The following is a 14,077-nucleotide window of genomic DNA, read 5'->3' as shown; positions in this document are numbered from 1 at the left end:
TTCATAGGTGTGCTACCCTCTGGAGCTGGGGTTGGGGCTGTGATCACAGGGGTAGTTTTGGCCTGATGCATCTCAAGGTGATTTTCCCAAACGGACAAAGCATCTTTATTTCATTCTTTCCATGGGGCTGATATTATGGAGATGGAGGCAAGGGGAAGGACCTTCATATTTAAAGTGTCCCTGAGTCTTGAAATTATTTCAAAAGCATATGACACTTCAAGAGAGCTATGGATTCTGGTAGCGGCACCTTCTTCCATAGGACAAAACTTTCTCCAAGAAGGAAGAAACCAGAGCCCAGAAACACTGCATTGTTCTCTCTGCCATCACATCAACAAAATAAAGCTCCTTGCTGTGAAAATACAGAGTTGAATAGCTCTGCAGTTTCCCAAGTGCTGGCCCAATTACAATTTGGACTTGTCACCTGGTGGCAGATCTCCCAGCCTTTGTCGGGTGTCAGGTACCCACAGTGGGTTTGCGGATCTCTGATATTCATTGGCTCTGCCTGTAAAGATTGATTTAAGGTTCTGACAACATTTATCTTTCAAACCATTTGTGTTTGTTTGCTTGACAATCAAGCCACAATTTAGAAATGCTACTTCCTGAAGCTTTACAGGCTAATATAATTTCACAGCTCCAATTACAAATGAGAAAAATTATTTCATCTCAAAACAGAGGAGCCAGACGTTTCTGAGAAATCATGGTTAATGAGAAGACGAAGTACATTCTGAAAAACAGGCCATGTTATTAATGGCCTCCTCAGCTAAAATTTTGCTGACTCTCAACTCCAGGAGGCTCACCCTCCAGGGGTGCTGGGTTTTGATAATCTGTGAAGTAGAGGACTTTCAGATTGATAAACCACTGCTTCTGCTGGGGCTTGGTCTGCAGCTCCCACAACAATAGTGGTTTTTAAACAATGCAAACATGTCCACTGTCTTTCCACCTAGCAAATGTATCCTTCCTCCTGCCACCTGTATTTTGTGGGAATCATAGACTTTTGGATGGGGACTCAACAACCATCTAGTTCACCCCTTCATCTGACTCTTTGAATACATTCTCATCATCCCTATCCATAGACAGCCTACCTACTACTTAAATACTTGGTAGGGATGGAGAGCTCAAAACAAGACCTCTTCATGAAGATCTACTATTTTAACTCTATTTAAAGTAGAATTTAAAGTCTGGTGACTTCCCAAGGAGATCTTCATTAACATCAAAAATCACTCAAGTGACCTTTTCCCTCGGATTCATATCTTTGTAATGGGATCTAATCAATAGTTCACAGAACGAACTTTAAGGAAAAACTCGACCTTTTACTACGCAGCTCTGTTGAACTGTGAACAGTCCTAACAGGTTGTCACTCCCAAGGGGTAAAGACACCAGGTTTTTCCTTGTCTATTTACGTCTGCCTCTTACTTCTGTTGGCTTTGTTGCTGCGATGGGCAGGATACCCCTTGCCATTACCTCCCACCACAGAATAGCGATTGCCACTTAGGGAGCCTTCAATGAATGTAGTAGTCTGTCTAAATGAATGAATGAGTTAATTAACTGCCTGAATGGATTAACCTCTTATCTGCCTTTACATATCTCTTTACATATCATTCTAGGTCCTAGTGATCCCATTTTACAGAGTTTTAAATGATTTTTAATCTTGAGTCACAACAGGCTATTTTAGACTTTAAGACATGGTCTTCTTATGCTTTCAACTCAAGATGATTGACTATTCTCGATCTATTTCTTACCACCTTCCTTTATGGTCCTATTAAATTTTTAGCTTCAACAAAAGACAAAAATGTTGCATCAGAGCCTGGGACTCTGGTAGAACTCAGCACTTACCTCATTTGTCATCATCTGGACTACTGCAATGGCATATTCATTGGTCTCTGCCCTTTGCAGGGTCTCTGCCATCTTTTCTTCCTCCAGCTACCCTATATGCTGCAGGGACACAAATGTCCTTAAAACACATCTTTTGATGACTCCTTTTTCCCAGAGACCTGTGGGAGAACAAGACTTTTTGTTGTTTTTTAAGTTTCCTTTATTAGATCTTTTATTTTTTATTTTTTTTATTTTTTTTTTTAAAGATTTTATTTATTTATTCGACAGAGGGATACAGCCAGCGAGAGAGGGAACACAAGCAGGGGGAGTGGGAGAGGAAGAAGCAGGCTCATAGCGGAAGAGCCTGATGTGGGACTCGATCCCGTAACACCGGGATCACGCCCTGAGCCGAAGGCAGACGATTAACCGCTGTGCCACCCAGGCGCCCCTAGATCTTTTATTTTACTTGCAAAATTAACTTCTCAAAGAGGAAGACTTTATAATCCTTATCTGACTTTGTGAGAGAATGCACAATTCTTAGCTTCGGGTTGGTGATGCAATGTCGGTGAAGGCAGAGTTGGGAAGTTAAGTTTCAGGAAATTGAGGAAGCCATCCATCTAATGGCAAAGAGTTTACAACTTCAAATGAATTCACCTAGTTTTTCAACATTGAGCTTGCTAACACATGTCATTTCCTCGAACAAACAAAAATTTCCCAGATTACATGTCACATTCTTTAGAAGATAACCTTTCAAACAAATTTCTGAATGAACATTGAATCAACTTTCTTTACCCCTTTTAATAAATAGTTCTGGACAAAAATTTAACCTTATGGTGATAAGATATGGACCAGGTATAGATTTAACTTAAATGTTATTGTAACTGGTATGTAAATATTATCCTGTCTTTTCCCTTATCTCTCTAAAGGAAGGGTAATTGCTCACCCAGTATCTTGTACTCTTGAAAGTCCTCAGGTCACAAGTTCTTGAGTCCGAATTAAGTATTATTATATCTGTGGCCTATGATTTCCACTTAATTTTAAGCAAAGCCAAATCAAAATTTTGGTTGCCTATAACTTTGTTTCCATAGAGCAACAACCTTCACCTCCCACTGCTTTGAAGAATTTTCCTTTTAAATATTATCTCCCATTATTCTACTTCCAAGAGACTGTTCTGCCTACACAGATCTATGTACCCTAAATCCTCCCTCTTACTATGTCAGTGTCACTTACTCATCAATAATCATCTCAAATAACTTATCTCCCACTCACTCAACCAAGATTTACAGAGTCACTACTATGATATAGATACTATGTTTGGCACTTGAGATTTAGTCTGGCTCTCATGGAGCTTACACTTTGGTTGGATGAAGGGACATTAATTATACTAATTAGAATTTAATTACAAACTGACATTGGTGCTCTGAGAGAAGGGACACAATTCTATCAGAGCCTATAAAGTCTTACATGAATCTTCTAACTAGAGATTATTTCTCCCATCTGAAGCCCTCGTGGCGTTTTATGACTCCACCAGTTGGGATTCTTTGGTTGTGAGTAACAGAAACTTACTCTGCTAAATTTAAGTTTAAATAATGTATTTGGAAGATGGGGAGTAGTTCATAGAATCAGAGGAAAAGCTGGGGAACCAGTCATCAGAGAGGAGAGACCCAGAATAGCAGTGGGAGAAGAAGCAGCAGGCAACTATGGGCAGCCTCTTCAGGGCACTTCCTGAAGACAGCTGAGCTCCAAGAAAGATTATATTCTTCATCTAAGAGCATTCTGGTTAAGAGCACAGGCTCTGCAGTCAGACTGGAATCTACCACATACTAGTGTGTACACTTGGGCATATCCTTCTGTTTCCTCATCAGTGAAATGGGGAAATAGTGATATCCATCTCCCAAAGTCATTGGAAAGATTGACTGAGGTAATCCATGCAAGACACTTAAAACAGTGCTTGGCACATTGTAAGCATTCAGTATGTTAGCAATGACAGCAATTGTTGTTATTAAATTTCCCTCAAGATTCAGATTTACGGGGTCATCCTAATTAATCAGATGTCCAGCCTTCGTCCAGAGAAGTGCAGGCAGCCTCATGAGAGTATCCCTAGGATTATATTCCACAGCAGGGTGGCTCTGCAGAGTGAAACCAGGGGGCTGTGCCAGGAGAGAGTATAGATGTTGGGCTGACAGGACGAGAGGTGTTTTCTCCTTCATCCCACCCTTGTCTTACTCTATGTTCTGCCGTTGCTCTTTGTTTTTGCTGCTGATCATCTCCGTCAGATTTTAAGAATCTAGTGGGTGAGAACCTTATCTTATTGCTATATTTCTGGAAAGACAGTGCCCTCCTCATCAAAGATGTTCAATACCTGTTTGTTGTATTGAATTAAAATGAAATCTTGGTGTATAGGATTTACATCTCAGCTCTAGAAGCTGAGTGGACGGGTGGAGGGAGCTTGAAAAATTTGGGGAATTTTTTGTTTGTTTGTTTCTTGGAAGTTTTGTCATTTTCAAGAGAAATACAGAAACAAAGCTGTGTAGGATTTCAGAAATTTCCTGAGATGGGAATGCTAAGAGAGATATTATTTTTTTGCAAAAATTTTAATTTATTTAAAATAAAAACCATTGTGCACAAGGGTGCAAGTGAAAGATTGTTCACTTTTGTACTGTTTGTGCCAGTGAAAATGTTCATCACTAGGGCTATAACTAAATAAAGAAATATATCCATAATAGAGAATACATTACAATAGCTACAAATAATTAAGTTGATCCCTATGTGTAACAACATAGAAGGTGCTCCAAGAAGGTGAGTGTTCCAATAGATGAGTGAAGAAAAATCAAGGTACAAAATCAAGGTACAAAACAAGATACAGCATAATCCCATATTATGAAAAGGACACAAAAACAGAACGACACTATATGTTTTATACTGATACATATGTGAAACTATAAAACGATCATGAAGGTTTATCATCACAGTATACTATATCTCACTTAAGTGGAGGCCAAATCAAAATGATACTACATATTTTATACTGGTACATTTTTATATGCATATACATACGTAAGTTTTATATGTATATATATACGTATATATACACACATATAAATATATATATGCATATACAGTTTTTTACACACATATGTATGGAATAAAAGAACTGGTTTCCTCTGGGGAGTGAGTGTTGGGGGAAGGACTGGAATTGTGAATGATGTTCCAGGGAAGTCTTAACCTAATCTTTAATATTTAAATTTTTTTACAAGGAGAATATATTCATGAATTATTTACTTAATGAAAAATTATCTAGAAAGAAAGGAAAGAAAGAAAGAAAGAAAGAAAGAAAGAAAGAAAGAAAGAAAGAAAGGAAAGGAACTACACAACGAAGATGCTCAAATGCCTCTGAACTGCCTTCTTTCCAGAATGCCGGGACATTCTTCTTCCTGTCATCACCAAAGAACTGAAGGAGCTGCTGGAACAGAAGGATGAGATGCAACACCAGGTCCAGGAGAAGAAGTACTGTGTCGAACTACTCAACAGCATTTTGGAGGTGCTCAGCTGTCAAGATGAGGTGAGTCCTCATGATGATGTAGAAGTCCTGGACTCAGACTAGCACTGAGCTGATTAAGCTCTAAAATATTGATGCTGATGAATAGCAGTTGAAGTCTAAAGATAAAAGTCAATGGCTTGCTCAGCGGGCCTACTTTTCCAGTGACTAACCCCCATGGCTGTGAAAGATGGCTTGGGGATTGGAGTTAAGCATGTAGCATTATGTCACCATATTTCTTATTGGACAGGATTTCTCAGGGTGTAGGTATGGACATACTGCAGCCTTTTTAGATGACTTGTCCATTTACTAAAACCCTTGTTTGCAGAGGCAGAAGGGAGAATTTCCTATGCCTACAGTCAAGAAAACCCTCTTATCTGTTTTCTTAGCTGATTTACTTTGATTTTGTTTCTTTAGTTATCTCCTGAAATGGTGAAAACGGTTAAGGCTCTTTCTGGCTGAGCAGATTGCTCAGGCCTAGACTCTAGAAACAGGGTGAAGAGTGGGATGGTGGTAGGGAGGTGGCTATGGCAGTGGAGCCAATGTATATTTGGTAGACATCATTCAGAGATTAGGCAGGGATGGCACCAAAGGGAAAATTTCAGGGGAATAAGTAGAGGGTTTCTAAAAGGGCAGAGTCTGCAGAAGAGAGCAAGGGAAGTAGATTGGTGGTAACAGTAAAGATGTAGAATTCTTAAGATTTGGAAGAGAAGGGTAAGTGTTCTTGATTTAACTCAGGTTCACTTGGCAACCTCACCTTGTCTTTGAGTAATATCCAAGAGTACTCTGCTCCTAGATGGGCTGATTTCAGAGGACTGGGTAGACTTAAATAACCAAGTATTTTGTAAGTATTTATATAAGCATCCCCCCCCCCGTCTCCTCCCAAGAAAATGCTCAAAGAAGGGCTTTCTGGATAAACTATATCTATGATTGGCTATCATTAGAAAACACTGCAGAGCATTCATTTTATTCCTTTACTGCTTGTATCCCCTAATCAACGATTGTTATCAACATCCTTATGTGTCTTGTCCTTGCCATTTTTGCCATCCTAATTAAGCTTCTTATCCCATTACTAGGTGAATGCAGTAGCTTGATTCATTTGTTCATTCATTCATTCATAAATATATACGATACATCAGCTATGTGCCTGGCATTGAGGACACACAAGCCTGGTCTTTTTCCTTAAGGAAATCTATACAGATTATATGAATAAGCAATTGCAACATAACATAATGGGTAAAATCTCATGAATGCACACAAGATGTATTGGAGCTTCTCAGAGTCCATCTGAGAAACAAACTGAGGGCTTCAGAGGGGAGGGGGTGGGGGAATGGGATAGGCTGGTGATGGGTATTAAGGAGGGCACGTATTGCATGGTGCACTGGGTGTTATACGCAACTAATGAATCATCGAACTTTACATCAAAAACCAGGGATGTACTGTATGGTGACTAACAGAATATAATAAAAAAAACATTAAAAAAAGATGTATTGGAGCTACAAAGATTTTGAGTGTGTGTGTGTCTGTATGTCTGTATGTGTGAGTGTATGTGTATGTATTTTTGTCAAGGAAGTCTTCGCAAAGGAACTAAAGCTGGGTGTTCAGGGTGAATAATTAATGATCACAGCTACTACTTCATTTGCTGTTTTCTAGGCACTGTGCTAAATGCCATCCGTGTTTTCTCTTTGCTCACTCTGATTGGTGCTAAGGATTATTATTACCATTTTAAAGATGAAAACCTGAAATTCATAGACTTAACATTCAAGACCAGACAGCAAATAAATGACAGGGTCAAAATTCAAACCCAGGTCAGTCAGACTCCAAAGTCTGCATAATCATGGGCATTAGAGATGCAAGAGCATGGTCTTTTCTCCTCTCATTTTCTTCCTATCCTCTCCCTTTTCCTTGGGGGAGATGGAGAATAATACCCAAAAGCTTAGATAATCAAGATTCACTCTATGATGTTGTCATGATGATGGTGGTGTTTTCATAAGTGCATTCACCAGCCAGCTGCTGAACTGGTTCCAATCTTTGAAATTTGGTCTTTTACAAAAATATTAAGGGAGAGTTTGGGCTTATTCTCACTTGTAGTGTAGGAACATGAGAGTTGGCTCCTCATTTCTCCAGAAACATCCTAAAGAATGTTGCCTTTTCCTGTTGAAAAGAATTTACAGTATTTCTTATAGTTCAGTAATCCTCATATCCCTTTTCATGCAGAAAAAAATCCTGGATTTGTTGGGATACGCCAGTGGATCCCAGTTTGAGGAACACACTTATAATGGGTTAACCATTTCCCTGATTTGGGTAGAAGGTTCACGTCACGGTTCATTTGTTAAGCTGCAGTGCTCAGGCTCTGTGCATCCCATGCGAGTGGTCTCCTAGAGTTCTGTTCTGATGGGTTGTCATCATTTTCACACTGGGTAACATCAGACACTGGTGAGAAGAGCCTGCTATCTCGCACACCCCTGGGTACTGGGGGCTTCAAAGCCTAGCAGTGAGTGGGAAGCTCTGAGCTCCCCTTGGAGGATTGTGGCATTTGGACTTGAGGTGTGTGGGAGGTGTGGTGTCACTCTTTACTGCCTCTGAGTTGCATTGCTTTTATAATGACTTCTGACTGTGGGGCTCAGCCCACCCCTTTCCTAGGGTGAGAAACTGTCTTTGCTGTATGAGTGATTAAATACTATTATTACCGTTGGGTTTGGTATAAGAGCCTGATGCTCTTGGTTTGGTGAGCTTCACAGCCAACCTCTTCAGCTCATGAAGATGGAAATCTCTCTTCTTCTCAAAAGGTTTTTCTTCCATGAAGGAGACTCATTCAGTAGCCATTATTACTTTGAACCCAACTGACAATCAAAAATCCCAAAGTGTCTCATCTAAACCTTTCTTGCTCCGGTATATAGCAGTTTTCTACTCCGGCTGCACATTTATATCACCTGAGGAGGTTTTTTTAAAGCAGCCATATCAAAGCTCTAGCCCCAGGTATTCTGATTTAATTGATCTGGGATTGGTAGGGCCATTACAATGACAATTTTACCAGGTGGTGATAATAGGCAGCCAGGGCAGAGGACCACAGCTCTAGTGCAGAAAGTCTTAAACTTGAGCATGGATCAATGTGACCTGGAGAAGCTGTTAAAATAGGTTTCTGATCATTATGTTTGGAGCATGGGACCTGATCATTTATTTTTCTGAGTTCCCAGGTGATGTGCATGCTCTTGGGCCAAGGACTACACTTTAATAACCATCACTCTAATGCGACCTAATTTTTTTTTTTTATCTTCAGTATTCACTGGAAATGGAAGACTGGTTGGACTCATCCTCAGTCCTTTACCTTCTTAATTAAAGAGCCCTTTCCAATCTATAAAACCTAGCATCTTCTAATATGGCATTTAATAAACCATAAAATGGCAAAATCTTCAAGCACATTCATTTGTACTCATAAATTCATTGTCATGCAGTAGTGTGGACATGGCCTGTACAAATATCTGACTTTGAAAATCCAGACCAACAGGCATGCTATTTGGTTTCTGCAGGCACCGACTTCTTAAAATTGGAAATTTGGAGGAAAAATAAAAAAATCCTCCCAGGATAAATGTCCTGGATTTTTCTTCTGGTTGTTTGTATCTTCTCTGCTGATAACAGCATAGCCATTCCCTTTTAGTGACACTTTGTTGGCCCCATGGAAAAGCCTGTCTGCCCACCCAACTATAGGTTATATCCACCTGCAGGAACCATTGCTCAGGGATAGAACCACACGTGCAAATCTAGAAATTGTAGTATAGCATGCCAAGCTTTCTTTTGGGGGGCATTTTGTGTTTGGGGGATGGGAAAGGATGCTTGTCTTCAACTGATTGTCACTATTTTGGTAATTACAGCCCAGCACAGCAGGTGTGGCTTGAGGAAGCTCTGTTTTCCTGTTATTACCTTATTCATTGTAACCCTGGTGGCATATGACTCAGGGGATGATGTCCGCCTTAGCCTGGGTGTTGATATTTTTTTCATGATAGTGTTAAATTCTCTCCCCCAGCTTGCTTGAGTTGCCCTTGGCACATGAAAGGGACAGGCTCAGGTGAAGGATGAAAGACCTGACTTCTGCCTCTGTTAACTCCTTTCTCCCCTTTCCAGAGCAAGGTTAGTTGTCAACTCCAGTTACTTTGAAAGGCTGTTTCATGCTGGCTTCGTTCTGTGCCTTGCCGGCTGCTGAGTAACTCCTAAGATTTAATTTTGCGCCAAACCCAGAGGGAGTGTTTTTTTTTTTCCCCCATCTCTTAAAACAGGCTTTTTGTTTTTATGTTTCATTCCTCTAACAGAAAGAAGAGTCATCATTTTGCACCCTGCTTAGCAATGATAAAGTATGTAAAGATGACTCCTAAGTCTGAACAGGAGATGTGTTGGTTATACCTGCCTCATGGAGGTAGAGAATGCCCAGAATCAGCTTTTTTTGTTCTTTTTTAACCCTTTGAGCCCATTGACTAAATCTAGGGGGTGGTTAACCAATGCACACTATTAGTTCATGAATAGTTTGGGATTTCTGGTATTTTTGTTTATCAGCTTAGATGCTGGTAGGGAAGGCTTTTGCTCATGCATTTTCTCCTGCCTGGAATGTCCTCAATTCCCATTCTTTCTATGCATGTAAAATCCTAAATGCCTTTTAAGTTCAGCTCAGACAATACTTCCTTTCTAAAGTCTTCTCAATTCCATGCCCTCACCCTCTCCCCTCCACTGTAAACCCCCACACCGAATCAAGACTTCCTTCTCTGTGTCTTCATAACTGTGTATTTGGACTGATTTTATAGCACTAACTGCTTGGTATTACACTTCCCTGTTTGTGGCTCCTGCCAGGCTTTGAGCTCTGAAGCTCAGACAGCAAGCCCTTGCTCCCCTGGCTTTGCAGAACTCACACTCTCAGCCTCGCCTCTTGCCAATTCCACCTTCGCTCTCCATCCTCCTGCTTGACTAGAATTCTTTCAACACCCCTCTTCCCCAGCCCCCCTCTTGTGTCCCAGGAGCAGCTTTTGCCTGCGCTGTTATGGCATCTGTGTTGTCATCCTCTGTGGGCTTCTCTGCCTGTGGGACTGGGAATGCTGTGAGGACAGAGACCAACTTTACAACAGCTCGACCCTTCCCTGCCCACCTCCCTCACAATGCCCGCTCACAAAGCTATCTGTTGTAGGAATGAATACATGAATGAATATGACTTGCCCAAATCAATGGTGGAACCTGATTTCTCCCTCAGGTCTTCTGCCCTGAGTGCTAGGAGGGTGTTCTCCTTTCTCTTTTTGCATTTCTTGGATGTCAGGTGCAGGGGTTGAATGAATCACCCTCAGTTTATGACACATTACCATCATCGGTATGTGCAAGGCCTTCCCTTGTTGTTTTTTGTTTGTTTTTTTGTGTGTATGTGTTTCTTACCTTTTATCTCCATCTCTTTTTCCCATTCTCTTAACTCCTCCACTTGCTATCGGTGAGTTGTCTGATGTGTTGAATATGCATGTGTGATTTAACACACGTTTACATACATATATGCACAGACACTCATACCCCTCCTATAAAGAGGGTCAGACATTGACACAAAAGGGAAATAGCATCAGCAGCTCCATTAGGGTTCCGACGGGTGGGAAAGGACAATGGTAGGCACAGGGAGCAGTCTAGACTAGAGGGCATTCTTGTGTCAGCACTGCTCCTGACCTGCCACATGGGAAAGAAATCTGTAGTTGGGTGTCTTCTTCTGAAGCACAGCCCCTATGGCCACCCTAGTTCTGGGCTCTCTGATAATCCCAGGCAGCCTGCTTGATGTAGGGTTAAAGGGAGGCCGCTGCTGCCTCTTTGAATTATCATTTAATTCCCAGGAATCAATACCACCATGCAGAAGCAGCAGGGTTTTCTTCTAACCTATATGCTCCCTCATATTTCAAACAAAAGGCAGGGAGACAAGGCTTGCAAAAATTCTCTTATCTGTGGTGCGTACCAAACAGAGAGCCGCTAATTAAGCCCCCAGATTAAAGCTGAAATAGATGAGACTCCTCTACCTTCTGTGATGTCCAAAAGCATTCTCTTTTCACCCTTTGCTCTTCCTTTGCTTCCATGGTGTTAAATGTGCCCTTTCTAGGCCATTAGAATAACGTTTGATGTCACAGATGGTGGCATATGATACACGTTCTTTCCCTGCACACTAGCCTATAAAATGCTCTCTCATGCATCACAATTGTTTGTTTCTGGCAACCACATGGGAAGGTAGGTTTTACTCTCCCCATTTTACCAGTGAGGAGGCCTAGCCTCAGACAGAGGCCAGCTGGCACTCCTGACAAGGTCAGAGAGTCAGTAAAAGGCAGAGCCTGAAGGGAATCCCCCATCTCACTCTCAATGCAACAACCTCTCACACACATTGCCTTCTGCCTCTTCACGTATACACTTCACCATTTGAGAGCACTTTCTCCAGCTTCATTTCCCTGGTAGAGGTGAGAGCACAGGCTTTGGGGTCAGGCGACATTCATGTATCCATCACACAAATACTTTCAGAGCTGTTATCACGTGCAATATTCTCTGTGCTGAGGCTACAGTGATGAGCAGAGCTGGGGACACATCTTGATCTGCTTCCTATTAGTGTGGGAACCTTGGGAAGTCATGCCCTCTTTCTGTAAAATGTGGATGCTATTTCTCCAGGTATGTTGGGATTACAGTAAACAAGAACATCTGTGAGAACACGCAGCACTGTACCTGGGATATAATCCATACTCAGTACACGTGACTTTTTTTCTTGCCTCTCTGTTCCCCTTCCCTCCTATGCTCCTTCCAATTGTTCCAGGCCTATAATTTTTTAAAGAACAGTAAAGGGCGAAGTGGCCTCCTGGGAGAATGGTAAATAGGTACTGAGCCTGGGGAGAACTCTGTTCCCTATTAGCACTGAAAATAGCCCTTGAGGCAGGCCTGGTGGCAGCCAGATGCTCTGGAGCCCTCGCAGTCTCCACAGGAGACTTGCCAAGAAGCCGCAGATGCTGCTGCTGGAGCAGAGCCGTTCCCTGCAGGGCATCTGGGCCTCATATGGGTTCCTGAAGGGTCTGGAGAAAAGTGTCATCCTGCCTTTTCGGGGCCTTCTTTGGGGTGTTCCAGAATTTCCCTTGTAATAGCTACTGTGTGGGTTGGTGTGCTGGAGCTGGCTCACACCAGCTCATGAGAATCAAGTGTTAAATTTTTGGGAATCGTGTGAGTTATTTGTTAAATAACTGCCATTATTAAAAATTTATATAAATATCTATAATTAAATAAGCTATATTAAAATCAAACATAATAAATAGATATTCAAAACATATCACTTCCTAATTATCTTACTAAACTTTATTCTTATCTGTATGTTTGAGGTTATTTACATCTGTTGTGTCTATGACAGAAATACTATTTAACCCTCTTCTGCTGCTGTCCGTCTCTTCCCGACTCTGTTCAGTGATGTCAATCATGAAGGGAGTCCTCATACTACAGAACTGGCAAGCACTGTATACGCAGGCCTCTGTTTTTGTCTTCCTGGAGAGCCAGTTGATAAACACATACCAACACCCCACTGCCTGGGACTCAACAGAATTGCCAAAAACAATAAAAACCCCAAAGCACAGGGGAGCTGCTGCTGCACTTCTCTTCTCCCCAGCAGCCCTGGATCTGCTGTCTACAAGTTGTCGTGGTCAAAGAGAGGATGCTCCAGGGATGCAGTGATTTTAAGACAAACTAAACACTCAACCCAGAGCAGAGATATAGAAATATGTTCCATTTCCAATGGCAATTCTTTTCAACTGGTAATGATTTCTTCCCTAGTCGTGCTGAGTGTTTACATAGGTCAGTGAGAAAGAGCCCTGATTCCTGCATCGGTGAGGGGCGGGGTGAGGATTCAGGTGCCGTAGGCTTGCTGTACCTCAACCGGGTGTCTAATCTCACAGCTGTGGGAAAGGCACATTTGACAGGAGACTGCTATCTTTCACCTCGGTAGGTTTTGGTCTTTGGGACTTAAATAGGGCTTAGAGATGATTAATGTTCATTTTTGATTAGGCAAACACTGCAGTCGTCATTGTCACAAGGAAGAACCATCAACAGGGACTAAAAGTGATGGGCAAAAGTGTGATGAGAAACAGGGTATTTGCATAATCTCAGAGTATTTCCCCAAGTATCCACTTTTTAATGACACAGGAACAGATAGTAACTTTGCAGTAGAGGAACCTGAGTGCCACCCCCTTCACCAAGTGATGAAAGGAGCATCAGCAGAAAGGACACATATCAGCATCATCGGCCTCCTGATAAGATGTACTGAAAAGGATCTTGCCAAAAATGCACAGCCTCACTCTAATAACGAGAACGCATTCAACAAACCCCGACTGAGGGATGTTCTAAGCAATAGCAGACTAGTACTCTTCAGAAGTTCAGGTCTCCAAAGAAGAAGCACTGCCACAGATGGGAGGGGACTTAAGAAACATGATGACTAAATTCAGTGTGGGATCCTGAATTGGACCATGAACTGAAAAATGGACATTAGAAGGAATACTGGCAAAATTAAAATAATGTCTATGGTTTAGTTAACAGGACTGTACCAATGTGAATTTTCTGGTTCAGTAATTGTGCTCTGGTCATGTTGACATTAAGATTTTAACATTAAGGGAAGCTAGATGAAGGATACATAGGAACTTTCTGTATTATTTTTGCAACTTATCCATAAAGCTAACACTATTGCAAAAAATAAATAAATAAAAG

The 14,077-nt window shown here is 41.4% G+C and overlaps 1 protein-coding gene across 3 annotated transcripts in view; it reads left to right on the top strand.

Annotated features, from left to right (window-relative positions):
* DOCK2 (dedicator of cytokinesis 2) overlaps positions 1–14,077 on the top strand; it is a 409,258-nt gene that overhangs the window by 144,652 nt on the left and 250,529 nt on the right. For all 3 annotated transcript variants that reach the window (XM_045792086.2, XM_045792087.2, XM_087867813.1), the window contains one exon: positions 5,226–5,374. In XM_045792086.2, the coding sequence (XP_045648042.2) occupies positions 5,226–5,374 (149 nt within the window). The remainder of the gene's footprint in view (positions 1–5,225; positions 5,375–14,077) is intronic.

This window comes from Ursus americanus, chromosome 15 (genome assembly GCF_024610735.1).
Source record: "Ursus americanus isolate L20-20 chromosome 15, mUrsAme1.1.p, whole genome shotgun sequence".
Lineage (NCBI taxonomy): Eukaryota > Metazoa > Chordata > Mammalia > Carnivora > Ursidae > Ursus > Ursus americanus.
The sequence above is the reverse complement of the archived record's forward strand: the minus strand, read 5'-3'. Positions and strand labels throughout refer to the sequence as shown.